General features: G+C 41.2%; 1 protein-coding gene across 1 annotated transcript in view; it reads left to right on the forward strand.

The window, feature by feature from the left end:
- CCDC186 (coiled-coil domain containing 186) overlaps positions 1 to 26,624 on the forward strand; it is a gene marked incomplete in the record, with an annotated part of 217,930 nt that overhangs the window by 161,363 nt on the left and 29,943 nt on the right. The window contains 1 exon segment of the mRNA XM_053692695.1: positions 9,132 to 9,387. Coding sequence (XP_053548670.1) covers positions 9,132 to 9,387 — 256 coding nt within the window.

A 26,624-nucleotide genomic window follows, 5' to 3' on the forward strand; every position in this document is an offset into this window, starting at 1 on the left:
CAAATTTCTCAGAGTGCCATCGTTCAAAATGAAAACTATTCGAACGATTTTACCTACAATCCAGGAGGGTCAATTTATGATTACCGTGGATCTAAAGGATGCGTATCTGCATATTCCTATCCACAAAGATCATCATCAGTTCCTAAGGTTCGCCTTTCTGGATGTGGCTCTCCCATTCGGACTAGCCACTGCTCCAAGGATTTTCACAAAGGTGCTCGGGTCCCTTCTAGTGGTTCTAAGACCCAGGGGCATTGCAGTGGCACCTTACTTGGATGACATCCTAATTCAAGCGTCGTCTCTTTCAAAGACAAAGGCTCACACAGACATTGTTCTAGCCTTTCTCAGATCTCACGGGTGGTAGGTGAACATAGAAAAAAGTTCCCCGTCTCCGTCAACAAGAGTCCCTTTCTTGGGAACAATAATAGATTCTTTAGAAATGAAGATTTTCCTGACAGATGTCAGAGAGTCAAAGCTTCTAAACGCTTTTCAAGTTCTTCACTCTGTTCTACGGCCTTCCATAGCTCAGTGCATGGAAGTAGTAGGGTTTTTTGGTTGCAGCAATGGACATAGTTCCTTTTGCGCTAATTCATCTAAGACCATTACAACTGTGCATGCTCAAACAGTGGAATGGGGACTATACAGACTTGTCTCCAGTGATTCAAGTAGATCAGAAGACCAGAGACTCACTCCGTTGGTGGCTGACCCAGGATCACCTGTCCCAGGGAATGAGCTTCCGCAGACCAGAGTGGGTCATTGTCACGACCGACGCCAGTCTATTAGGCTGGGGCGCGGTCTGGGATTCCCTGAAAGCTCAGGGTCTATGGTCTCGGGAAGAGTCTCTTCTACCGATAAACATTCTGGAACTGAGAGCGATATTCAATGCTCTCCGGGCTTGGCCTCAACTAGCAAAGGCCAGATTCATAAGATTCCAATCAGACAACATGACGACTGTTGCTTACTTCAACCATCAGGGGGGAACAAGGAGTTCCCTGGCGATGAGAGAGGTGACCAAGATCATCAAATGGGCGGAGGATCACTCCTGCCACCTGTCTGCGATCCACATCCCAGGAGTGGAAAACTGGGAGGCGGATTATCTGAGTCGTCAGACCTTTCATCCGGGGGAGTGGGAACTCCACCCGGAGGTGTTTGCCCAGTTGACCCAATTATGGGGCATTGCAGACATGGATCTGATGGCGTCTCGTCAGAACTTCAAGGTTCCTTGCTACAGGTCCAGATCCAGGGATCCCAAGGCGACTCTAGTGAATGCATTAGTGGCGCCTTGGACTTTCAACCTATCTTATGCGTTTCCACCGTTCCCTCTCATTCCCAGGCTGGTAGCCAGGATCAAACAGGAGAAGGCCTCGGTGATTTTGATAGCTCCTGCGTGGCCACGCAGGACTTGGTATGCAGACCTAGTGAATTTGTAATCGGCTCCACCATGGAAGCTACCTTTGAGACAGGATCTTCTAGTACAAGGTCCATTTGAACATCCAAATCTAGTTTCTCTCCAGCTGACTGCTTGGAAATTGAACGCTTGATTTTGTCTAAGCGTGGGTTTTCGGATTCTGTGATAGATACTCTGGTACAAGCCAGAAAACCTGTGACTAGAAGGATTTACCATAAAATATGGAAAAGATATATCTGTTGGTGTGAATCCAAGGGATTCCCATGGAGTAAGATTAAAATTCCTAGGATCCTTTCCTTTCTCCAAGAAGGTTTGGATAAGGGATTATCAGCGAGTTCTCTAAAAGGACAGATTTCTGCTTTATCTGTCTTGTTACACAAACGACTGGCAGCTGTGCCAGATGTTCAAGCTTTTGTTCAGGCTTTGGTCAGGATCAAGCCTGTTTACAGACCCTTGACTCCTCCCTGGAGTCTAAATTTGGTTCTTTCAGTTCTTCAAGGGGTTCCGTTTGAACCCTTACATTCCATAGATATCAAGTTGTTATCTTGGAAAGTTCTGTTTTTGGTTGCTATTTCTTCTGCTAGAAGAGTTTCTGAATTATCTGCTCTGCAGTGTAATCCGCCCTATCTGGTGTTCCAGTTAGATAAGGTTGTTTTGCGTACTAAACCTGGTTTCCTTCCAAAGGTTGTTTCCAACAAGAATATTAACCAGGAAATAGTTGTGCCTTCTTTGTGTCCGAATCCAGTTTCAAAGAAGGAACGCTTGTTACACAATTTAGATGTAGTCCGTGCTTTAAAGTTCTGTTTAGAAGCAACAAAGGAATTCAGACAAACGTCTTCTCTGTTTGTCGTTTATTCTGGCAAGAGGAGAGGTCAAAAAAGCTACTGCTACCTCTCTTTCCTTTTGGCTGAAAAGCATCATATGATTGGCTTACGAGACTGCCGGACGGCAGCCTCCTGAACGAATCACAGCACACTCTACTAGGGCTGTGGCTTCCACATGGGCCTTCAAGAACGAGGCTTCTGTTGATCAGATATGTAAGGCAGCGACCTGGTCTTCTCTGCACACTTTGTCCAAATTCTACAAATTTGATTCTTTTGCTTCTTCGGAGGCTATTTTTGGGAGAAAGGTTTTGCAAGCCGTGGTGCCTTCTGTTTAGGTAACCTGATTTGCTCCCTCCCTTCATCTGTGTCCTAAAGCTTTGGTATTGGTTCCCACAAGTAATGGATGACACCGTGGACCGGACACACCATGTTGGAGAAAACAGAATTTATGCTTACCTGATAAATTACTTTCTCCAACGGTGTGTCCGGTCCACGGCCCGCCCTGGTTTTTTAATCAGGTTTGAAGAATTTCTTTCTCTATACACTACAGTCACCACGGCACCCTATAGTTTCTCCTTTTTTTCTCCTAACCGTCGGTCGAATGACTGGGGGGGCGGAGCCTGGGAGGGACTATATGGACAGCTCTTGCTGTGTGCTCTCCTTGCCTTTCCCTGTGGGGGAGGAGAATATCCCACAAGTAATGGATGACACAGTGGACCGGACACACCGTTGGAGAAAGTAATTTATCAGGTAAGCATAAATTCTGTTTTTTCATTTTTTAAGACACCTCAGCTATGGTTTGGCACTTTATGCATTTATATAAAGTTCTAAATATATGTATTGTACTTATATTTGCCATGAGTCAGGTTCATGTATTTCCTTCTGCAGACTGTCAGTTTCATATTTGGGGAATATAAACATTTTTTTAAGAAATTTATTTCTTACCTGGGGTTTAGTCTTTTTTTCAATTGACTACTTCTTGCAATTTGTGGGCGGTATTAGGCCCGTGGGTGCGTCAAATGCTAAACTTTATTGTGTCATTCTTGGCGCAGAAATATACGTTTATTTCGTCATATCCGGCGTCGTACTTGACGCCGAGACCTTTCACACGGTTGCGTCATTAGTGACGCAAGTGTGTCATTTCCGGTTATTTTTGGCGCCAAAAAAGTTTCGGTTACGTTGTGCGTCATACTTGGCGCCAAACTTTTTCATTATTTCAATACCCCATTGATGTTTGCCTCTTGCCTTTTTCTCTATCAGAGGGCTATGCTATTTGCATTTTTTTCCTATTCCTGAAACTGTCATATAAGGAAATAGATAATTTTGCTTTATATGTTGTTTTTTCTCTTACATTTTGCAAGATGTCTCAATCTGATCCTGCCTCAGACGTTTCTGCTGGAACATTGCTGCCTGACATGGTTCTACCAAAGCTAAGTGCATTTGCTGTAAAATTGTAGAAATTATTTCGCTGAATGTCATTTGTAATAGTCATGATAAACTTTTACATGCAGATAGTGTATCCATCAGTAATAGTACATTGCCAGTTGCAGTTCCTTCAACTTCTAATGTGCATAATATACCTGTAAATTTTAAAGAATTTGTTTCTGATTCTATCCTGAAAGCTTTATCTGCATTTCCACCTTCTAATAAACGTAAAAGGTCTTTTACAACTTCTCATTTAGATGATGAAATTTCAAATGACCAACAACATAATAATTTATCCTTTTCTGATGAGGATCTATCTGATACAGAAGATCGTTATTCAGACATTGACACAGACAAATCTACTTATTTATTTAAAATAGAGTATATGCGTTCTTTATTAAAAGAAGTGTTAATTACTTTGTATATTGAGGTAACCAGTCATCTTGACATTCAGTCTAATAAACGTTTAAATGCTGTTTTTAAACCTCCTGTGGTTTCTCCAGGGGTTTTTCCTATTCCTGAGGCTATTTCTGGTATGATTTCTAAGGAATGGAATAAGCCAGGTACTTCTTTTATTCCTTCTTCAAGGTTTAAAAAATTGTATCCTTTACCAGCAAAATCTATAGAGTTTTGGGAAAAAATCCCCAAAGTTGATGAGGCTATTTCTACTCTTGCTAAACGTACCACTATTCCTATGGAAGATAGTACTTCCTTTAAGGATCCTTTAGATAGGAAGCTTGAATCTTATCTAAGGAAGGCCTATTTATATTCAGGTCATCTTCTCAGACCTGCAATTTCTTTGGCTGATGTTGCGGCTGCATCAACTTTCTGGTTGGAAAATTTAGCGCAACAGGAATTGGATTCTGACTTATCTAGCATTATTCGCTTACTGCAATATGCTAATCATTTTATTTGTGATGCCATTTTTGATATTATCAAAATTGATGTTAGATCCATGTCTTTAGCTATATTAGCTAGAAGAACTTTGTGGCTTAAATCTTGGAATGCCGATATGACATCTAAATCTAGATTACTATCTATTTCTTTCCAAGGTAATAATCTATTTGGTTCTCAGTTGGATTCTATTATTTCAACTGTCACTGGGGGAAAGGGAGTTTTTCTGCCTCAGGATAAAAAACCTAAGGGCAAATCTAAGGCTTCTAACCGTTTTCGTTCCTTTCGTCAAATTAAGGAACAAAAACTCGATCCTCCCCCCAAGGAATCTGCTTCCAATTGGAAGCCTTCCTCAAATTGGAATAAATCCAAGCCATTTAGGAAACCAAAGTCAGCCCCTAAGTCCGCATGAAGGTGCGGCCCTCATTCCAGCTCAGCTGGTAGGGGGCAGATTAAGGTTTTTCAAGGATATTTGGATAAGATCTGTCTAAAATCAATGGATTCAGAGCATTGTCTCTCAAGGGTATTGAAAAGGGTTCAGAGTAAGACCTCCTGTGAGAAGATTTTTTCTCTCACGTATCCCAGCAAATCCAGTAAATGCTCAGGCTTTCGTGAAGTGTGTTTCAGACCTGGAGTCTTCAGGGGTAATCATGCCAGTTCCAGTTCCGGAACAGGGGATGGGGTTTTATTCAAATCTCTTCATTGTACCAAAGAAGGAGAATTCTTTCAGACCAGTTCTGGATCTAAAAATATTGAATCGTTATGTAAGGATACCAACGTTCAAGATGGTAACTGTAAGGACTATCTTACCTTTTGTTCAGCAAGGGAATTATATGTCCACGATAGATTTACAGGATGCATATCTGCATATTCCGATTCATCCAGATCATTATCAGTTCCTGAGATTCTCGTTTCTGGACAAGCATTACCAATTTGTGGCTCTGCCGTTTGGCCTAGCTACAGCTCCAAGAATTTTTACAAAGGTTCTCGGTGCCCTGCTGTCTGTAATCAGAGAACAGGGTATTGTGGTATTTCCTTATTTGGACGATATCTTGGTACTTGCTCAGTCTTTACATTTAGCAGAATCTCATACGAATCGACTTGTGTTGTTTCTTCAAGATCATGGTTGGAGGATCAATTTACCAAAAAGTTCTTTGATTCCTCAGACAAGGGTAACCTTTCTGGGTTTCCAGATGGATTCAGTGTCCATGACTCTGTCTTTAACAGACAAGAGACGTCTAAAGTTGATTACAGCTTGTCGAAACCTTCAGTCACAATCATTCCCTTCGGTAGCCTTATGCATGGAAATTCTAGGTCTTATGACTGCTGCATCGGACGCGATCCCCTTTGCTCGTTTTCACATGCGACCTCTTCAGCTCTGTATGCTGAAGCAATGGTGCAAGGATTACACGAAGATATCTCAATTAATATCTTTAAAACCGATTGTTCGACACTCTCTAACATGGTGGACAGATCACCATCGTTTAATTCAGGGGGCTTCTTTTGTGCTTCCGACCTGGACTGTAATTTCAACAGATGCAAGTCTCACAGGTTGGGGAGCTGTGTGGGGATCTCTGACGGCACAAGGAGTTTGGGAATCTCAGGAGGTGAGATTACCGATCAATATTTTGGAACTCCGTGCAATTTTCAGAGCTCTTCAGTTTTGGCCTCTTCTGAAGAGAGAATCGTTCATTTGTTTTCAGACAGACAATGTCACAACTGTGGCATACATCAATCATCAAGGAGGGACTCACAGTCCTCTGGCTATGAAAGAAGTATCTCGAATTTTGGTTTGGGCGGAATCCAGCTCCTGTCTAATCTCTGCGGTTCATATCCCAGGTGTAGACAATTGGGAAGCGGATTATCTCAGTCGCCAAACGTTGCATCCAGGCGAATGGTCTCTTCACCCAGAGGTATTTCTTCAGATTGTTCAAATGTGGGAACTTCCAGAAATAGATCTGATGGCGTCCCATCTAAACAAGAAACTTCCCAGGTATCTGTCCAGATCCCGGGATCCTCAGGCGGAGGCAGTGGATGCATTATCACTTCCTTGGAAGTATCATCCTGCCTATATCTTTCCGCCTCTAGTTCTTCTTCCAAGAGTAATCTCCAAGATTCTGAAGGAATGCTCGTTTGTTCTGCTGGTAGCTCCGGCATGGCCTCACAGGTTTTGGTATGCGGATCTTGTCCGGATGGCCTCTTGCCAACCGTGGACTCTTCTGTTAAGACCAGACCTTCTGTCACAAGGCCCTTTTTTCCATCAGGATCTGAAATCCTTAAATTTAAAGGTATGGAGATTGAACGCTTGATTCTTGGTCAAAGAGGTTTCTCTGACTCCGTGATTAATACTATGTTACAGGCTCGTAAATCTGTATCTCGAGAGATATATTATAGAGTCTGGAAGACTTATATTTCTTGGTGTCTTTCTCATCATTTTTCTTGGCATTCTTTTAGAATACCGAGAATTTTACAGTTTCTTCAGGATGGTTTAGATAAGGGTTTGTCCGCAAGTTCTTTGAAAGGACAAATCTCTGCTCTTTCTGTTCTTTTTCACAGAAAGATTGCTATTCTTCCTGATATTCATTGTTTTGTACAAGCTTTGGTTCGTATAAAACTTGTCATTAAGTCAATTTCTCCTCCTTGGAGTTTGAATTTGGTTCTGGGAGCTCTTCAAGCTCCTCCGTTTGAACCTATGCATTCATTGGACATTAAATTACTTTCTTGGAAAGTTTTGTTCCTTTTGGCCATCTCTTCTGCTAGAAGAGTTTCTGAATTATCTGCTCTTTCTTGTGAGTCTCCTTTTCTGATTTTTCATCAGGATAAGGCGGGTGTTGCGAACTTCTTTTGAATTTTTACCTAAAGTTGTGAATTCCAACAACATTAGTAGAGAAATTGTGGTTCCTTCATTATGTCCTAATCCTAAGAATTCTAAGGAGAAATCGTTGCATTCTTTGGATGTTGTTAGAGCTTTGAAATATTATGTTGAAGCTACGAAATCTTTCCGTAAGACTTCTAGTCTATTTGTTATCTTTTCCGGTTCTAGGAAAGGCCAGAAAGCTTCTGCCATTTCTTTGGCATCTTGGTTGAAATCTTTAATTCATCTTGCCTATGTTGAGTCGGGTAAAATTCCGCCTCAGAGAATTACAGCTCATTCTACTAGGTCAGTATCTACTTCCTGGGCGTTTAGGAATGAAGCTTCGGTTGACCAGATCTGCAAAGCAGCAACTTGGTCCTCTTTGCATACTTTTACTAAATTCTACCATTTTTATGTATTTTCTTCTTCTGAAGCAGTTTTTGGTAGAAAAGTACTTCAGGCAGCGGTTTCAGTTTGAATCTTCTGCTTATGTTTTTCGTTAAACTTTATTTTGGGTGTGGATTATTTTCAGCAGGGATTGGCTGTCTTTATTTTATCCCTCCCTCTCTAGTGACTCTTGTGTGGAAAGATCCACATCTTGGGTAGTCATTATCCCATACGTCACTAGCTCATGGACTCTTGCTAATTACATGAAAGAAAACATAATTTATGTAAGAACTTACCTGATAAATTCATTTCTTTCATATTAGCAAGAGTCCATGAGGCCCGCCCTTTTTTTGTGGTGGTTATGATTTTGTATAAAGCACAATTATTCCAATTCCTTATTTTATATGCTTTCGCACTTTTTTATCACCCCACTGCTTGGCTATTCGTTAAACTGAATTGTGGGTGTGGTGAGGGGTGTATTTATAGGCATTTTGAAGGTTTGGGAAACTTTGCCCCTCCTGGTAGGATTGTATAACCCATACGTCACTAGTTCATGGACTCTTGCCAATATGAAATAAATGAATTTATCAGGTAAGTTCTTACATAAATTATGTTTTTTGTATTAAGGGACCTTTCGGTTTCCTTGGTTCTCCTTTGCCTTGCTCCCTTGGGGTTTCGGCTGATGTCTCCTTCATTTGTGGAAATGAGCGGTGGGGGACCGTTTGTTGGGCGACGGTGTCTCTTGGTGGAGGACTGTTGGCTCAGTCGAGTCCGTTTGCGGTCTCTAGTTTGGCTTCTGGACTAACTGCGAGTCAGTGTCATTGGGGCTTTTCCTCTTAAAATTTTCTCGGGTTCGGACAAAGCGTTTTTATTTTTTATTGGGTAGAGGTTCAGGCCTATTGCCCTCAGTATGGGCCGCCTATTGTACCCTCCCGTCTTGGCATTCAGTGTCCTCTAGAGCTTGGGTATTGTTTTCCCAAAAGTAATGAATGCAGCTGTGGACACTTAAGAAGAAAAACATAAATTATGCTTACCTGATCATTTCCTTTTCTTCTGATGGAAAGAGTCCACAGCTCCCCATCCGTAATTTTATGTGCAGCGTCCTTATATTCTTCTGGCACCTTTCACCCTGATATTTCTTCTACTGTTCGTTGTTCCTCGGCAGAATGACTGGGGGATGAGGGGAGTGAGAGGAGTATTTAAGCCTTTGGCTAGGTTGTCTTTGCCTCCTCCTGGTGGTTAGGTTCTTATTTCCCAAAAGTAATGAATGCAGCTGTCGACACTTTCCATCAGAAGAAAAGAAAATTATCAGGTAAGCATAAATGTTTTTTCTTTTCACAAGGGACAACCAAGAAATTGAAAGTTTAAGGGATGATATAAGCAGCTTGAACACCGTCCTCTCCGACCTGCAGAGAGACATAGAGGGCAGCAGGACACGAGAATCTGAGCTGCTAGGATTTACAGAGAAGCTGACCAGTAAGAATGCCCAGATTCAGTCAGAGTCCAACTCCCTGCAGGCTCAGCTTGACAAACTCACATACAGCGAGAGGGAACTGCAGGTCCAGGTGGAACATCTCAGACACAGTAGCAATGACTTGGTAAGTAAACCAAGGCTTAAGTATTTCAAAATAGAATGTGTTCCTTTCCTTGGTTTTTAAAACTGATATATCTTAAAGGGACATAATAGTCCAAACTAAAACATGCATAAGTGCATTTCAGTTTTTTTATTTTTGTGATATTCTTTTATTTGTGAAAATACTTCTTATCAGTTACTACTGATTCAGGGGCATATCTACATATGCTACATGTGCCCAGTGCATTCACTCACTATACCTGATCAGAGAACTGGCACTGGTATTGTCTGTGTGTCATACAAATCCCTACTGGCTCTCTGAGCAGACATGGGGCGAGATTACATATACGGCGTAGGTTTCAGCACAACTGCTGATACCCATGCCGCCTGTAAGTGCACCCTCGCACATCGGGTGAATCACATACACGGTGCCGGCCAGATCATTAACTGCTGTTAGTCGGATAAACTGGAGAGGTTCAGAAATGTGCGGAAATACACATTTCTGTAGTCACCCGTGACTTACGGTAGCCTAAGCAAAAAAAAAAAAAAAGTTTAAACATACGTAAAAATCTAATCCGCCTCCAAAAAATGACGCATCAAAAACCCCTATATCCGCCATCCCCCCCACATCGCAACTAATCATCTCCACCCCCCCACAACGCAATCTACCTATTTAAACAATTAACCCTTAATCCACCAACCCCCACATAGCTAAGTACCTAATTAACCTATTAACCCCAAAGCCTGCCAACCCCCACAACACAAACTACCTAATTAACCCCTAAACCACCAACCCCCACAACACAAACTACCTGATTAACCCCTAAACCGCCAACTCCCCACAACGCAAACTGCCTAATTAGTCTATTAATCCCTAAACTACAAACCTCTCACAACGCAAAGTATCAATCTAATCACTAAACCCCCTAATTTAACACTCCCTAAATTAACCTCAATTAACTACAATTACATAAAATAAAAAGACTACCTTTAAAAATTAATAAAAATTACCAAAAATATAAAATCCTATCTTTATATGAAAAAAAAACTAAGATTAAATTAAAATAAAAAACCTATTACAAAAAATAAAAAAATCTAAGATTACAGAAAAGAATAAACAAAATTATCTATCACCCTTATAAAAGTAAACCCCCCAAAAATAAAAAAGACCTACTGTAACTCTTAAAAAATAAAAAAAATCTAATCTACACAGGGGCATTTGTATGGGCATTGCCCTTAACAGGGCAAATAGCTCTTTAGGGCGCATTAAAAATAAAAATAAAGCCCTAATCTAAAAAAAACCCAACTAACCCCCGACATAGTTACTCACCATTCCTAAAGTCCGGCGGTTGAAGGTCTTCTTCCAGGCGGCACCATCTTCCTTCTTCATCCTGGTAGTGCGGAGCAGGATCGGCAGCGGCGCAGACATCCCAATGTGGAGGCTCCTCTTCATGCGAATGGCCGCTGCACACTGAAGATTGAATTCAAGGTACTATTGGGGTACCTTGCATTCCTATTGGCTGAAAATTTAAAATCAGCCAATAGGATGAAAGCTGATTAAATTCTATTGGCTGATTTGAACAGCCAATAGGATTTAATTAACTCTCATATTATTGGCTGATTTGAAATTTTCAGCCAATAGGAATGCAAGGTACCCCAATATAAAACGGGTACCTTGCATTCAATCTTCAATGTGCGGCTGGCAATCGCATGAAGAGGATGTCCGCTCCGTGCCACTGGGATGAAGGAAGATGGAGCTGCCTGTTAGATTATAGGTTTTTTTATTTTGGGGTTGCTTTTTTGTTCTTATAGGGGTATTCGATTAGGTTTACATTTTTTTTTATTTTGGATAATTTCGTTTATTTTTTTTTCTGTAAACTTGGGTGTTTTTTTCATGTAAAGATATGATTTTTTTATTTTTGGTAATTTTATTAATTGTTAAAGGTAGTCTTTTATTTCTCTTGTAAGGTGTATCCAGTCCACGGATCATCCATTACTTGTGGGATATTCTCATTCCCAACAGGAAGTTGCAAGAGGACACCCACAGCAGAGCTGTAATATAGCTCCTCCCCTAACTGTCATACCCAGTCATTCTCTTGCAACTCTCAACAAGGCAAGGGCGTTGTAGGGAGAGAGTGGTTAAATATAGCTAGTTTATTTTCTTCAATCAAAAGTTTGTTATTTTAAATAGTACCGTAGTTGTGCTATTTTATCTCAGGCAGTAATAGAAGAAGAATCTGCCTGAGAGTTTCTATGATCTTAGCCAGGTTGTAACTAAGATCCATTGCTATTCTCACATATGTCTGAGGGGGATTACACAGATGAGGTAACTTCAGCGAGAGAATGGCGTGCAGTTTATTCTGCATATCAGGTATGTGCAGTTAAATTTTTTCTAGAGATGGAAAACAGCTAGAAAATGCTGCTGATACCGGATTAATGTAAAGTTAAGCCTGACTACAGTGATTTAATAACCGACTGGTATCATGCTTACTCCCAGGGGTAATACCCTTATGATATTTACAATATAAAACGTTTTGCTGGCATGTTTAATCGTTTTTATATATGCTTTGGGGATAAAAACTTTATTGGGGCCTAGTTTTTTCCACATGGCTGGCTTAAATTTTGACTAGAAACAATTTCCAGCTGTTGTAGTATAAAAGTTACAGTTGGTGCAGTTAAAATTACAAACTGTGACATCCAGCCTTCCCTCAAAGGCCCTCTGAATGCTATAGACATCTCTAATGGGCCCAAAGGCTTTCCAAAGTCGTTTATTGGGGAAGGGTAGGGGCCACAGCTTGCTGTGGCAGTTGGTTGTTTGTTGTCGGACTTGTTAAAAAACGTCTATTTCGTTTTTTGATCCGTTTTTTGAACTAAGGGTTAATCCATCCATTTGCAAGGGGGTGCAATGCTCTGTTAGCCTATTTTACACACTGTAAAAAATTTCGTTTTGATTTACTGCATTTTTTTCACTGTTTTTCAAATTCTGACAAAATTTGTTTCTCTTAAAGGCACAGTACCGTTTTTTATATTTGCTTGTTAACTTGATTTAAAGTGTTTTTCAAAGCTTGCTAGTCTCATTGCTGTTCTGTATAAACATGTCTGACATTGAAGAACTCCCTTGTTTATTATGTTTAAAAGCCATGTGTGAACCCCCTCTTAGAATGTGTACCCAAATGTACTGATTTCATTTTATGCAATAACATAATTTATGTAAGAACTTAACTGATAAATTCATTTCTTTCATATTAACAAGAGTCCATGAGCTAGTGACGTATGGGATATACATTCCTACCAGGAGGGGCAAAGTTTCCCAAACCTTAAAATGCCTATAAATACACCCCTCACCACACCACAAATCAGTTTAACGAATAGCCAAGAAGTGGGGTGATAAGAAAAAAAGTGCGAAGCATATAAAATAAGGAATTGGAATAATTGTGCTTTATAAAAAAAAAAAAATCATAACCACCACAAAAAAGGGTGGGCCTCCATGGACTCTTGTTAATATGAAAGAAAATGAATTTATCAGGTAAGTTCTTACATAAATTATGTTTTCTTTCATGTAATTAACAAGAGTCCATGAGCTAGTGACGTATGGGATAATGACTACCCAAGATGTGGATCTTTCCACACAATAGTCACTAGAGAGGGAGGGATAAAATAAAGACAGCCAATTCCTGCTGAAAATAATCCACACCCAAAATAAAGTTTAACAAAAAACATAAGCAGAAGATTCAAACTGAAACCGCTGCCTGAAGAACTTTTCTACCAAAAACTGCTTCAGAAGAAGAAAATACATCAAAATGGTAGAATTTAGTAAAAGTATGCAAAGAGGACCAAGTTGCTGCTTTGCAGATCTGTCAACCGAAGCTTCATTCCTAAACGCCCAGGAAGTAGATACTGACCTAGTAGAATGAGCTGTAATTCTCTGAGGCGGAATTTTACCCGACTCAACATAGGCAAGATGAATTAAAGATTTCAACCAAGATGCCAAAGAAATGGCAGAAGCTTTCTTGGCCTTTTCCTAGAACCGGAAAAGATAACAAATAGACTAGAAGTCTTACAGAAAGATTTCGTAGCTTCAACATAATATTTCAAAGCTCTAACAACATCCAAAGAATGCAACGATTTCTCCTTAGATTCTTAGGATTAGGACATAATGAAGGAACCACAATTTCTCTACTAATGTTGTTGGAATTCACAACTTTAGGTAAAAATTCAAGAAAAGAAGTTCGCAACACCGCCTTATCCTGATGAAGAATCAGAAAAGAGAGACTCACAAGAAAGAGCAGATAATTCAGAAACTCTTCTGGCAGAGAGATGCCAAAAGGAACAAAACTTTCAAGAAAGTAATTTAATATCCAATGAATGCATAGGTTCAAATGGAGGAGCTTGAAGAGCCCAGAACCAAATTCAAACTCCAAGGAGAGAAATTGACTTTAATGACAGGCTTTATACGAACCAAAGCTTGTACAAAACAATGAATATCAGGAAGAATAGCATCTTTCTGTGAAAAAGAACAGAAAGAGCAGAGATTTGACCTTTTCAAGGAACTTGCGGACAAACCCTTATCTAAACCATCCTGAAGAAATTGTAATATTCTCGGTATTCTAAAAGAATGCCAAGAAAAAAGATGAGAAAGACACCAAGAAATATAAGTCTTCCGACTCTATAATATATCTCTCTGGATACAGATTTACGAGCCTGTAACATATTATAATCACAGAGTCAGAGAAACCTCTTTGACCAAGAATCAAGCGTTCAATCTCCATACCTTTAAATTGAAGGATTTCAGATCCTGATGGAAAAAAGGACCTTGAGACAAAAGGTCTGGTCTTAACGGAAAGAGTCACGGTTGGCAAGAGGCCATCCGGACAAGATCCGCATACCAAAACCTGTGAAACCATGCCGGAGCTACCAGCAGAACAAACGAGCATTCCTTCAGAATCTTGGAGATTACTCTTGGAAGAAGAACTTAGAGGCGGAAAGATATAGGCAGGATGATACTTCCAAGGAAGTGAAAATGCATCCACTGCCTCCGCCTGAGGATCCCGGGATCTGGACAGATACCTGGGAAGTTTCTTGTTTAGATGAAGCGCATCAGATCTATTTCTGGAAGTTCCCACATTTGAACAATCTGAAGAAATACTCTGGTGAAGAGACCATTCGCCCGGATGCAACGTTTGGCGACTGAGATAATCCGCTTTCCAATTGTCCATACCTGGGATATAAACCGCAGAGATTGACAGGAGCTGGATTCCGCCCAAACCAAATTCGAGATACTTCTTTCATAGCCAGAGGACTGTGAGTCCCTCCTTGATGATTGATGTATGCCACAGTTGTGACATGTCTTATCTGAAAACAATGAAAAACTCTCTCTTCAGAAGAGGCCAAGACTGAAGAGCTCTGAAAATTGCACGGAGTTCCAAATTGATCGGAAATCTCACCTCCTGAGATTCCCAAACCCCTTGTGCCGTCAGATACCCCCCACACAGCTCCCCAACCTGTAAGACTTGTATCTGTTGAGATTTAGTCCAGGTCGGAAGAACAAAGAAGCCCCCTGAACTGAACGATGGTGATCTGTCCACCATGTCAGAGGTGTCGTAAAATCGGTTTAAAGATATTAATTGAGATATCTTTGAGTAATCCCTGCACCATTTGTTCAGCATACAGAGCTGAAGAGGTCGCATGTGAAAACGAGCAAAGGAGATCGCATCTGATGCGGCAGTCCTAAGACCCAACATTTCCATGCATAAGGCTACAAAGGGAATGATTGTGACTGAAGGTTTTGACAAGCTGATATCAATGTTAAACTTCTCTTGTCTGACAAGGACAGAGTCATAGACACTGAATTTATCTAGAAACCTAAAAAACAAAGTTACCTTGTCTGAGGAATCAATGAACTGATTGTAAATTGATCCTCCAACCATGAACTTGAAGAAACAACACAAGTCGATTCGTATGAGATTCTTCGAAAATGAGAAGACTGAGCAAGTACCAAGATATCGTCCAAATAAGGAAATACCAAAACCCTATTCTCTGATTACAGAAAGAAGGGCACCGAGAACCTTTGAAAAAAATTCTTGGAACTGAGGCTAGGCCAAACAGTAGAGCCACAAAACTGGTAATGCTTGTCTAAAAAGAGAATCTCAGACACTAAAAGTGATCTGGATGAATCGGAATATGCAGATACACATCCTGTAAATCTATTGTAGACATATAATGCCCTTGCTAAACAAAAGGCAGGATAGTCCTATAGTAACCATCTTGAATGTTGGTCTCCTAACATAACGATTCAATAATGATAGATCCAGAACTGGTCTGAAGGAATTGACCTTCTTTGGTACAATGAAGAGATAAAATAAAACCCCAGCCCCTGTTCCAGAACTGGAACTGGCATAAATACTCCAGCCAACTCTAGATCTGAAACACATTTCAGAAATGCTGAGCCTTGCTGTGTCCGACAGGGACACACGGGAAAGAAAAGAATCTCTTAGCCGGAGGCCTTAACTTGAAGCCAATTTGTACCTTTCTGAAACAATGTTTCTGAAACCAGAGATTAAGAACGGAATTGATCCAAATTTCTTGAAGAAAACGTAATCTGCCCATACCAGCTGAGCTGGAATAAGGGCCGCACCTTCATAGGTACTTATGAACTGGCTATAGGTTTCTATAAGGCTTGGATATATTCCAAACTGGAAATAGTTTCCAAACTGATACCGCTCCTGAGGATGAAGGATCAGGCTTTTGTTCCTTGTTGTGAGGAAAGGAACGAAATGATTATTTTACCCTGGAAAGAAAGGGAAAGCAAAGTTGACTTAGAAGACATGTCAGCATTCCAAGTTTAATCCATAAAGCTTTTCTAGCTAAAATAGCTAGAGACATATACCTGACATCAACTTAATGATATCAAAAGATGGTATTACCAATAAAATTATTAGCATGTTATAGAATAATAATAATGATATAAAATTATGATCTGTTACTTGTTGCGCTAAAGCTTCTAACCAAAAAGTTGAAGCTGCAGCAACATCCGCTAAAAATATAGCAGGTCTAAGAAGATTACCTGAACATAAGTAAGCTTTTCTTAGAAAGGATTCAATTTTCCTATATAAAGGATCCTTAAATGAAGTACTATCTGCCATAGGAATGTAGTACATTAGCAGGAGTAGAGACAGCCCCATAACCTTAGGGATTTTTGTCCCAAAAAACTCTAATCTGTCAGATGGCACAGGATATAATTTGTTTAAACGTCTAGAAGAGTAAATAAATTACCCAAATTATTCCATTCCCTGGAAATTACTTCAGAAATAGCATCAGGGAGATAAAACACTTCTGGAATAACTACAGGAGATTTAAAAACCTTATTTAAACGTTTACATTTAGTATCAAGAGGACCAGAATCCTCTATTTCTAATGCAAATAACACTTCTTTAAGTAAAGAATGAATAAATTCCATCTTGAACAAATACAAAGATTTATCAGCATCAACCTCTGAGACAGAAACCTCTGAACCAGAAGAAACCATTATCAGTATCAGAATGATGATGTTCATTTAAAAATTCATCTGAAAAAAAGAGAAGTTTTAAAAGACTTTTATGTATACTAGAAGGAGAAATAACAGACATAGCCTTCTTAATGGATTTAAAAAATAAAATCTCTTATGTTATCAGGAACACTCTGAAAATTAGATGTTGACGGACAGCAACAGTAATGTAACAGTACTAAAGGAAATTTTATCTGCATTAATAAGTTTGACATGACATGCAATACACATAACAGCTGGAGAAAACAGATACCAAAAGTTTATAGCAGACTTAGCTTGGTAGCTCCAGCACTGTGCAGTGATTTTCCTGTAGTATCTTCTGACTCAGTTGCAACGTGGAACATCTTGCAATATGTAAAAGAAAAAAACAACATATAAAGCAAATTGATCAAATTCCTTAAATGACAGTTTCGGAATGGGAAAAAAATGCCAGTGAACAAGCTTCTAGCAACCAGAAGCAATAAATAATGAGACTTAAATAATGTGGAGACAAAAATGACGCCCATATTTTTTAGCGCCAAAAAAGACGCCCACATTATTTGGCGCCTAAATGCTTTTGGCGCCAAAAATGACGCCACATCCGGAACGCCGACATCTTTGACGCAAAATAACGTCAAAAAATGACGCAACTTCCGGCGACACGTATGACGCCGGAAACGGAAAATAATTTTTGCGCCAAAAAAGTCCGCGCCAAGAATGACGCAATAAAATGAAGCATTTTCAGCCCCCGCGAGCCTAACAGCCCACAGGGAAAAAAGTCAAATTTTTGAGGTAAGAAAAAATATGATAATTCAATGCATAATCCCAAATATGAAACTGACTGTCTGGAAATAAGGAAAGTTGAACATTCTGAGTCAAGGCAAATAAATGTTTGAATACATATATTTAGAACTTTATAAATAAAGTGCCCAACCATAGCTTAGAGTGTCACAGAAAATAAGACTTACTTACCCCAGGACATCATCTACATGTTTGTAGAAAGCCAAACCAGTACTGAAACGAGAATCAGTAGAGGAAATGGTAAATATAAGAGTATATCGTCAATCTGAAAAGGGAGGTAAGAGATGAATCTCTACGACCGATAACAGAGAACCTTATGAAATAGACCCCGTAGAAGGAGATCACTGCATTCAATAGGCAATACTCTCTTCACATCCTCTGACATTCACTGCACGCTGAGAGGAAAACCGGGCTCCAACTTGCTGCGGAGCGCATATCAACGTAGAATCTAGCACAAACTTACTTCACACCTCCCTTGGAGGCAAAGTTTGTAAAACTGATTTGTGGGTGTGGTGAGGGGTGTATTTATAGGCATTTTAAGGTTTGGGAAACTTTGCCCCTCCTGGTAGGAATGTATATCCCATACGTCACTAGCTCATGGACTCTTGTTAATTACATGAAAGAAAAAGATCATTTTCAGTCTTTAAAAAATGTATCACCAGAGGAATCTGACGAGGGGGAAGTTATGCCGACTAACTTTCCCCATGTGTCAGACCCTTTGACTCCCGCTTAAGGGACTCACGCTCAAATGGCGCCAAGTACATCTAGGGCGCCCATAGCGTTTACTTTACAAGACATGGCGGCAGTCATGGATAATACACTGTCAGCGGTATTAGCCAGACTACCTGAACTTAGAGGTAAGCGAGATAGCTCTGGGGTGAGACAAAATGCAGAGCATACTGACGCTTTAAGAACCATGTCTGATACTGCCTCACAATATGCAGAAGCTGAGGAAAGAGAGCTTCAGTCAGTGGGTGATGTTAATGACTCAGGAAAGATACCCGATTCCAATATTTCTACATTTAAATTTAAGCTTGAACACCTCCGCGTATTGCTTAGGGAGGTTTTAGCTTCTCTGAATGACTGTGATACCATTGCAGTGCCAGAGAAATTGTGTAGACTGGATAAATACTTTGCAGTGCCGGTGTTTACTGAGGTTTTTCCAAATACCTAAAAGGTTTACAGAAATTATTAATAAGGAATGGGATAGACCAGGTGTGCCGTTCTCTTCCCCTCCTATTTTTAGAAAAATGTTTCCAATAGACGCCACCACATGGGACTTATGGCAGACAGTCCCTAAGGTGGAGAGAGCAGTTTCTACTCTAGTAAAGCGTACTACTATCCCTGTCGAGGACAGTTGTGCTTTTTTTTTTTAGATCCAATGGATAAAAAATTAGAGGTTACCTTAAGAAAATATTTATTCAACAAGGTGTTATCCTACAGCCCCTTGCATGCATTGCCCCTGTCACTGCTGCTGCGGCGTACTGGTTTGAGTCTCTGGAAGAGGCTTTACAGGTAGCGACTCCATTGGATGACATACTTGGCAAACTTAGAGCACTTAAGCTAGCCAATTTTTTATTCTGATGCCATTGTTCATTTGACTAAACTAACGGCTAAGAATTCTGGTTTTGCTATACAGGCGCGCAGAGCGCTATGGCTTAGATCATGGTCAGCTGACGTGACTTCAAATCTAAGCTACTTAACATTCCCTTCAAGGGGCAGACCTATTCGGCCTGGTTGAAGGAGATTATTGCTGATATCACTGGAGGAAAAGGTCATGCCCTTCCTCAGGACAGGTCCAAATCTAGGGCCAAACAGTCTAATTTTCGTGCCTTTCAAAACTTCAAGGCAGGTGCGGCAATAATAAACAAGAGGGAACTTTTGCTCAATCCAAGATGGTCTGGAGACCAAACCTGACATGGAAAAAAGGTAAGCAGGTAAAAAAGCCTGCTGCTGCCTCTAAGACAGCATGAAGGAACGGCCCCCTATCCGGGAACGGATCTAGTAGGGGGCTGACTTTCACTCTTTGCCCAGGTGTGGGCAAGATATGTTAAGGATACCTGGGCGTTGGAAATTATATCCCAGGGATATCTTCTGGACTTCAAAGCTTCCCCCCCCAAATGGGAGATTTCACCTTTCACAATTATCTGCACACCAGATAAAGAGAGAGGCATTCTTACACTGTGTACGAGGAGTCCTAGTTATGGGAGTGATCCATCCAGTTCCAAAGGAGGAACAGGGACAGGGTTTTTACTCAAATCTGTTTGTGGTTCCCAAAAAAGAGGGAACCTTCAGACCAATTTTGGATCTAAAGATCTTAAACAAATTCCTCAAAGTTCCGTCGTTCAAGATGGAAACTATTCGTACCATCCTACCACTGATCCAGGAGGGTCAATATATGACTACAGTGGATCTAAAGGATGCTTATCTTCACATTCCGATACACAAAGATCATCATCGGTTTCTCAGGTTTGCCTTTTAAGACAGGCATTACCAGTTGTAGCTCTTCCCTTGGGATTAGCTACAGCCCCAAGAATCTTTACAAAGGTTCTAGGGTCACTTATGGTGGTCCTAAGGCCGCGGGGCATAGCAGTGGCCCCTTATTTAGACGACATCCTGATACAGGCGTCAAACTTCACAATTGCCCAGTCTCATACGGACGTAGTACTGGCATTTCTGAGTTCACATGGGTGGAAAGTGAACGAGGAAAGAGTTCTCTATCCCCCAATCTCAAGGGTTTCCCTCCTAGGGACCTCTGATAGATTCTGTAGAAATGAAAATTTACCTGACGGTAGTCCAGGTGTCAAAGCTTCTAAATTTCTGCCGTGTTCTTTCATCCATCCGCGCCCTTCGGTGGCTCAGTACATGAAATGAAATCGGCTTAATTGTAGCGGCAAGGGACATAGTACCGTTTGCACGTCTACATTTCAGACCGCTGCAACTATGCATGCTCAGTCAGGAGGAGACGGGGATTACACAGATTGTCCCTCCCCTGTTAAAACCTGGACCAAGAGACCAGAGATTCTCTTCTCTGGTGACTATTCTCGGGTCCATCTGTCCAAGGGTATGACCTTTCGCAGGTCAGATGGACAATTGAGTTACGACAGATGCCAGCCTTCTAGGTTGGGGTGCAGTCTGGAACTCCCTGAAGGCTCAGGGATCGTGGACTCAGGAGGAGTCTCTCCTTCCATTAAATATTCTGGAACTAAGAGCGATATTCAAGGCTCTTCAGGCTTGGCCTCAGTTAGCAACTCTGAGGTACATCAGATTTCAGTCGGACAACATCACGACTGTAGCTTACATCAACCATCAAGGGGGAACGAGAAGTTCCCTAGAGATGTTAGAAGTTTAAAAAATAATTAGCTGGGCAGAGATTCACTCTTGCCACCTATCAGCTATCCATATCCCAGGTGTAGCGCACTGGGAGGCGGATTTTCTAAGTCGTCAGACTTTTCATCCGGGAGAGTGGGAACTCCATCCGGAGGCATTTGCACAACTGATTCATCGTTGGGGCAAACCAGAACTGGATCTCATGGCGTCTCGCTAGAACGCCAAGCTTCCGTGTTACGGATCCAGGTCCAGGGATCCCAAGGCGACACTGAGATGCTCTAGCAGCGCCCTGGTCTTTCAACCTGGCTTATGTGTTTCAACCGTTTCCTCTGCTCCCTCGACTGATTGCCAAGATCAAGCAGGAGAGAGCATCGGTGATTCTGATAGCACCTGCGTGGCCACGCAGGACCTGGTATGCAGATCTAGTGGACATGTCATCCTTTCCACCATGGTCTCTGCCTCTGAAACAGGACCTTCTACTTCAGGGTCCTTTCAACCATCTAAATCTAATTTCTCTGAGGCTGACTGCCTGGAGATTTTATCAAAGCGTGGCTTCTCCGAGTCAGTTATTGATACCTTAAGACAGGCACGAAAGCCTGTCACCAAGAAAATTTACCATAAGGTATGGCGTAGATATCTTTATTGGTGTGACTCCAAGGGTTACTCATGGATTAAGGTCAGGATTGCTAGGATATTATCTTTTCTCCAAGAAGGTTTGGAAAAAGGATTGTCAGCTAGTTAAGCGTCTGGCAGATGTTCCAGACGTTCAGGCATTTTGTCAGGCTTTAGTTAGAATCAAGCCTGTGTTTAAACCTGTTGCTCCACCATGGAGCTTTACTTGGTTCTTAATGTTCTTCAAGGAGTTCCGTTTGAACCTCTTCATTCCATAGATATCAAGCTTTTATCTTGGAAAGTTCTTTTTTTGGTAGCCATTTCCTCGGCTCGTAGAGTCTCTGAGCTATCTGCCTTACAATGTGATTCTCCTTATCTGATTTTTCATACGGATAAGGTAGTCCTGCGTACCAAACCTGGGTTCTTACCTAAGGTGGTATCTAACAAGAATATCAATCAAGAGATTGTTGTTCCATCCTTGTGTTACACAATTTGGACGTGGTCTGTGCTTTAAAGTTTTACTTACAAGCTACTAAAGATTTTCGTCAAACATCTTCTTTGTTTGTTGTCTACTCTGGACAGAGGAGAGGTCAAAAGGCTTCGGCAACCTTTTTTTCTTTTTTACTTAGAAGCTTAATCCGCTTAGCCTATGAGACTGCTGGACAGCAACCTCCTGAAAGGATTACAGCTCATTCCACTAGAGCTGTGGCTTCCACTTGGGCTTTTAAAAATGAGGCTTCTTTTGATCAGTTTTGCAAGGCGACGACTTGGTCTTCGCTTCATATTTTTTCAAAATTTTACAAATTTGATACTTTTGCTTCTTCGGAGGCTATATTTGGGAGAAAGGTTTTACGGGCAGTGGTTCCTTCCATTTAAGTTTCTGCCTTGTCCCTCCCTTCATCCGTGTACTTTAGCTTTGGTATTGGTATCCCACAAGTAATGGATGATCCGTGGACTGGATACACCTTACAAGAGAAAACACAATTTATGTTTACCTGATAAATTTATTTCTCTTGTGTTGTATCCAGTCCACGGCCCGCCCTGTCATTTTAAGGCAGGTAATTTTTAAATTTAAACTACAGTAACCACTGCACCCTATGGTTCCTCCTTTCTCGGCTTGCTTTCTCCAACATTGGTGTGTCCGGTCCACTGCGTCATCCTTACTTGTGGGAATATCTCTTCACCAACAGGAAATGGCAAAGAGTCCCAGCAAAGCTGGCCATATAGTCCCTCCTAGGCTCCGCCCACCCCAGTCATTCTCTTTGCCGTTGCACAGGCAACATCTCCACGGAGATGGTTAAGAGTATGTGGTGTTTAGTTGGAGTTTTTTTTATTCTACTATCAAGAGTTTGTTATTTTAAAATAGTGCTGGTATGTACTATTTACTCTGAAACAGAAAAGGATGAAGATTTCTGTTTGTGAGAGGAAGATGATTTTAGCAGACAGTAACTAAAATCGATTGCTGTTTCCACATAGGACTGTTGAGATGAAGTAACTTCAGTTGGGGGAAACAGCAGACTTTTCTGCTTAAGGTATGACTAGCCATATTTCTAACAAGACTGTGTAATGCTGGAAGGCTGTCATTTCCCCTCATGGGGACCGGTAAGCCATTTTCTTAGTTTCAAACAGAATAAAGGGCTTAATATGGGCTATAAAACTGGTAGACACTTTTATGGGCTAAATCGATTGCTTTATTTGGACATTTTATACATGTTTATGCTGATAATTCACACTTATAAACTTGGGGAACGTTTTTTAACGTCAGGCACTATGTTAGACACCTTTTCCAGTCAGGGAGGGCCTTCCCAGTTGTAGGCTGAGCCTCATTTTCGCACCATTACTGCGCAGTTGTTTTTGAGAGCAAGACATGCAGATGCATGTGTGAGGACCTGAAAGTAGTTGGAAAAGTTTCTAGAAGGTGTCATTTGGTATCATATTCCCCTTTGGGCTTGGTAAAGTCACAGCAAAGGCTGTAGCTGGGACTGTATAGGGGTTAAATTTGTAAACGGCTCCGGTTCCGTTATTTTAAGGGTTAAAGCTCTGAAAATTGGTATGCAATACTTTTAATGCTTTAAGACACTGTGGTGAAATTTTGGTAAATTTTGAACAATTCCTTCATACTTTTTCACATATTCAGTAATAAAGTGTGCTCTGTTTAAAATTTAAAGAGACAGTAACGGTTTTGTTTTAAAACGTTTTTTGTGCTTTATTGACAAGTTTAAACCTGTTTAACATGTCTGTGCCTTCGGATAAGCTATGTTCTATATGTATGAAAGCCAATGTGTCTCCCCATTCAAAATTGTGTGATAATTGTGCCATAGCGTCCAAACAAAGTAAGGACAGTACTGCCACAGATAATGAAAATGCCCAAGATGATTCATCAGATGAGGGGAGTAGACAAACTCCACCCGGAGATCTTTGCCCAGTTGACTCAATTATGGGGCATTCCAGACATGGATCTGATGGCGTGTCGTCAGAACTTCAAGGTTTCTTGCTACGGGTCCAGATCCAGGGATCCCAAGGCGACTCTAGTGGATGCACTAGTAGCACCTTGGACCTTCAACCTAGCTTATGTGTTCCACCGTTTCCTCTCATTCCCAGGCTGGTAGCCAGGATCAAACAGGAGAGGGCCTCGGTGATCTTGATAGCTCCTGCGTGGCCACGCAGGACTTGGTATGCAGACCTGGTGAATATGTCATCGGTTCCACCATGGAAGCTACCTTTGAGACAGGACCTTCTTGTTCAGGGTCCATTCATTCGAACATCCAAATCTGGTCTCCCTCCAGCTGACGGCTTGGAGATTGAACGCTTGATTCTATCAAAGCGTGGGTTTTCAGATTCTGTGATAGATGCTCTGGTTCAGGCCAGAAAACCGGTAACTAGAAAGATTTACCATAAAATATGGAAAAGATATATCTGTTGGTGTGAATCCAAGGGATTCCCATGGAATAAGATAAAAATTCCTAAGATTTTCCTTTCTGCAAGAAGGTTTGGATAAAGGATTATCTGCGAGTTCTCTAAAGGGACAGATTTCTGCTTTATCTGTCTTACTACACAAACGACTGGCAGCTGTGCCAGATGTTCAAGCATTTGTTCAGGCTCTGGTTAGGATCAAGCCTGTTTACAGACCTTTGACTCCTCCCTGGAGTCTAAATCTAGTTCTTTCAGTTCTTCAAGGGGTTCCGTTTGAACCTCTACATTCCATAGATATTAAGTTATTATCTTGGAAAGTTTTGTTTTTGGTTGCTATTTCTTCTGCTAGAAGAGTTTCAGAGTTATCTGCTCTGCAGTGTACTCCGCCCTATCTGGTGTTCCATTCAGATAAGGTTGTTTTGCGTACTAAGCCTGGTTTTCTTCCAAAGGTTGTTTCCAACAAGAATATTAACCAGGAGATAGTTGTACCTTCTTTGTGTCCGAAACCAGTTTCAAAGAAGGAACGTTTGCTACACAATTTAGATGTAGTCCGTGCTCTAAAATTCTACTTAGAAGCTACAAAAGAATTCAGACAAACATCTTCTTGTTTGTCGTCTATTCTGGTAAAAGGAGAGGTCAAAAAGCAACTTCTACCTCTCTTTGCTTTTGGCTTAAAAGCATCATCCGATTGGCTTATGAGACTGCCGGACGGCAGCCTCCTGAAAGAATCACAGCTCACTCCACTAGGGCTGTGGCTTCCACATGGGCCTTCAAGAACGAGGCTTCTGTTGATTAGATATGTAAGGCAGCGACTTGGTCTTCACTGCACATTTTTGCCAAATTTTACAAATTTGATACTTTTGCTTCTTCGGAGGCTATTTTTGGGAGAAAGGTTTTGCAAGCCGTGGTGCCTTCCGTTTAGGTAACCTGATTTGCTCCCTCCGTTCATCCGTGTCCTAAAGCTTTGGTATTGGTTCCCACAAGTAAGGATGACGCTGTGGACCGGACACACCAATGTTGGAGAAAACAGAATTTATGCTTACCTGATAAATTACTTTCTCCAACGGTGTGTCCGGTCCACGGCCCGCCCTGGTTTTTTAATCAGGTCTGATGAATTATTTTCTCTAACTACAGTCACCACGGTACCATATGGTTTCTCCTATATTTTTCCTCCTGTCCGTCGGTCGAATGACTGGGGTGGGCGGAGCCTAGGAGGGACTATATGGCCAGCTTTGCTGGGACTCTTTGCCATTTCCTGTTGGGGAAGAGATATTCCCACAAGTAAGGATGACGCCGTGGACCGGACACACCGTTGGAGAAAGTAATTTATCAGGTAAGCATAAATTCTGTTTTTGGTCGAATGACTGGCTATGACAGTTAGGGGAGGAGCTATATTACAGCTCTGCTGTGGGTGTCCTCTTGCAACTTCCTGTTGGGAATGAGAATATCCCACAAGTAATGGATGATCCGTGGACTGGATACACCACAAGAGAAATAAATTTATCAGGTAAACATAAATTGTGTTTTTATGTAATTGTAGTGAATTGGGGTTAATTTAGGGGGTGTTAGGTTAGGGGGCTTAGTGATTAGATTGATACTTTGCGTTGTGGGGGGTTGGTGATTTAGGGGTTAATAGTGTTAATAGGTAGATTGCGTTATGGGGGTAGGCGGATTAGGGGTTAATAGTGTAATTAGATACTTTGCATTTTGGGTGGGTGGTGTATTAGGGGTTAATAACTTTATTAGATACTCTGCAATGTGGGGATTGGAGAATTAGGGGTTAATACATTTTATTAGTTATTGCGGTGGGGGGTGGCCGTTGAGAGGTACATATTGCGCATGTGTTAGGTGTTTAAGACTTCCAGGGAGTTACGGTGCTCATATACTCAGCGCAAGGCTTGCTGCGCCTGCCTATGTGTGGCGAGGTGACACACAGCGAAAATGGAGAAATTTTACTGCATTAAGTCCTTGCGCTGAATATATGATACCGACTTGCGACGCCGGTTCTAATTTAGTTTATGGGAGTAAACACAGAGGACGACGGGTAAAATATATGCGCCGCAAAATTAAACTTTCATCATTCA

This window comes from Bombina bombina, chromosome 9, assembly GCF_027579735.1.
Source record: "Bombina bombina isolate aBomBom1 chromosome 9, aBomBom1.pri, whole genome shotgun sequence".
Classification (NCBI taxonomy): domain Eukaryota; kingdom Metazoa; phylum Chordata; class Amphibia; order Anura; family Bombinatoridae; genus Bombina; species Bombina bombina.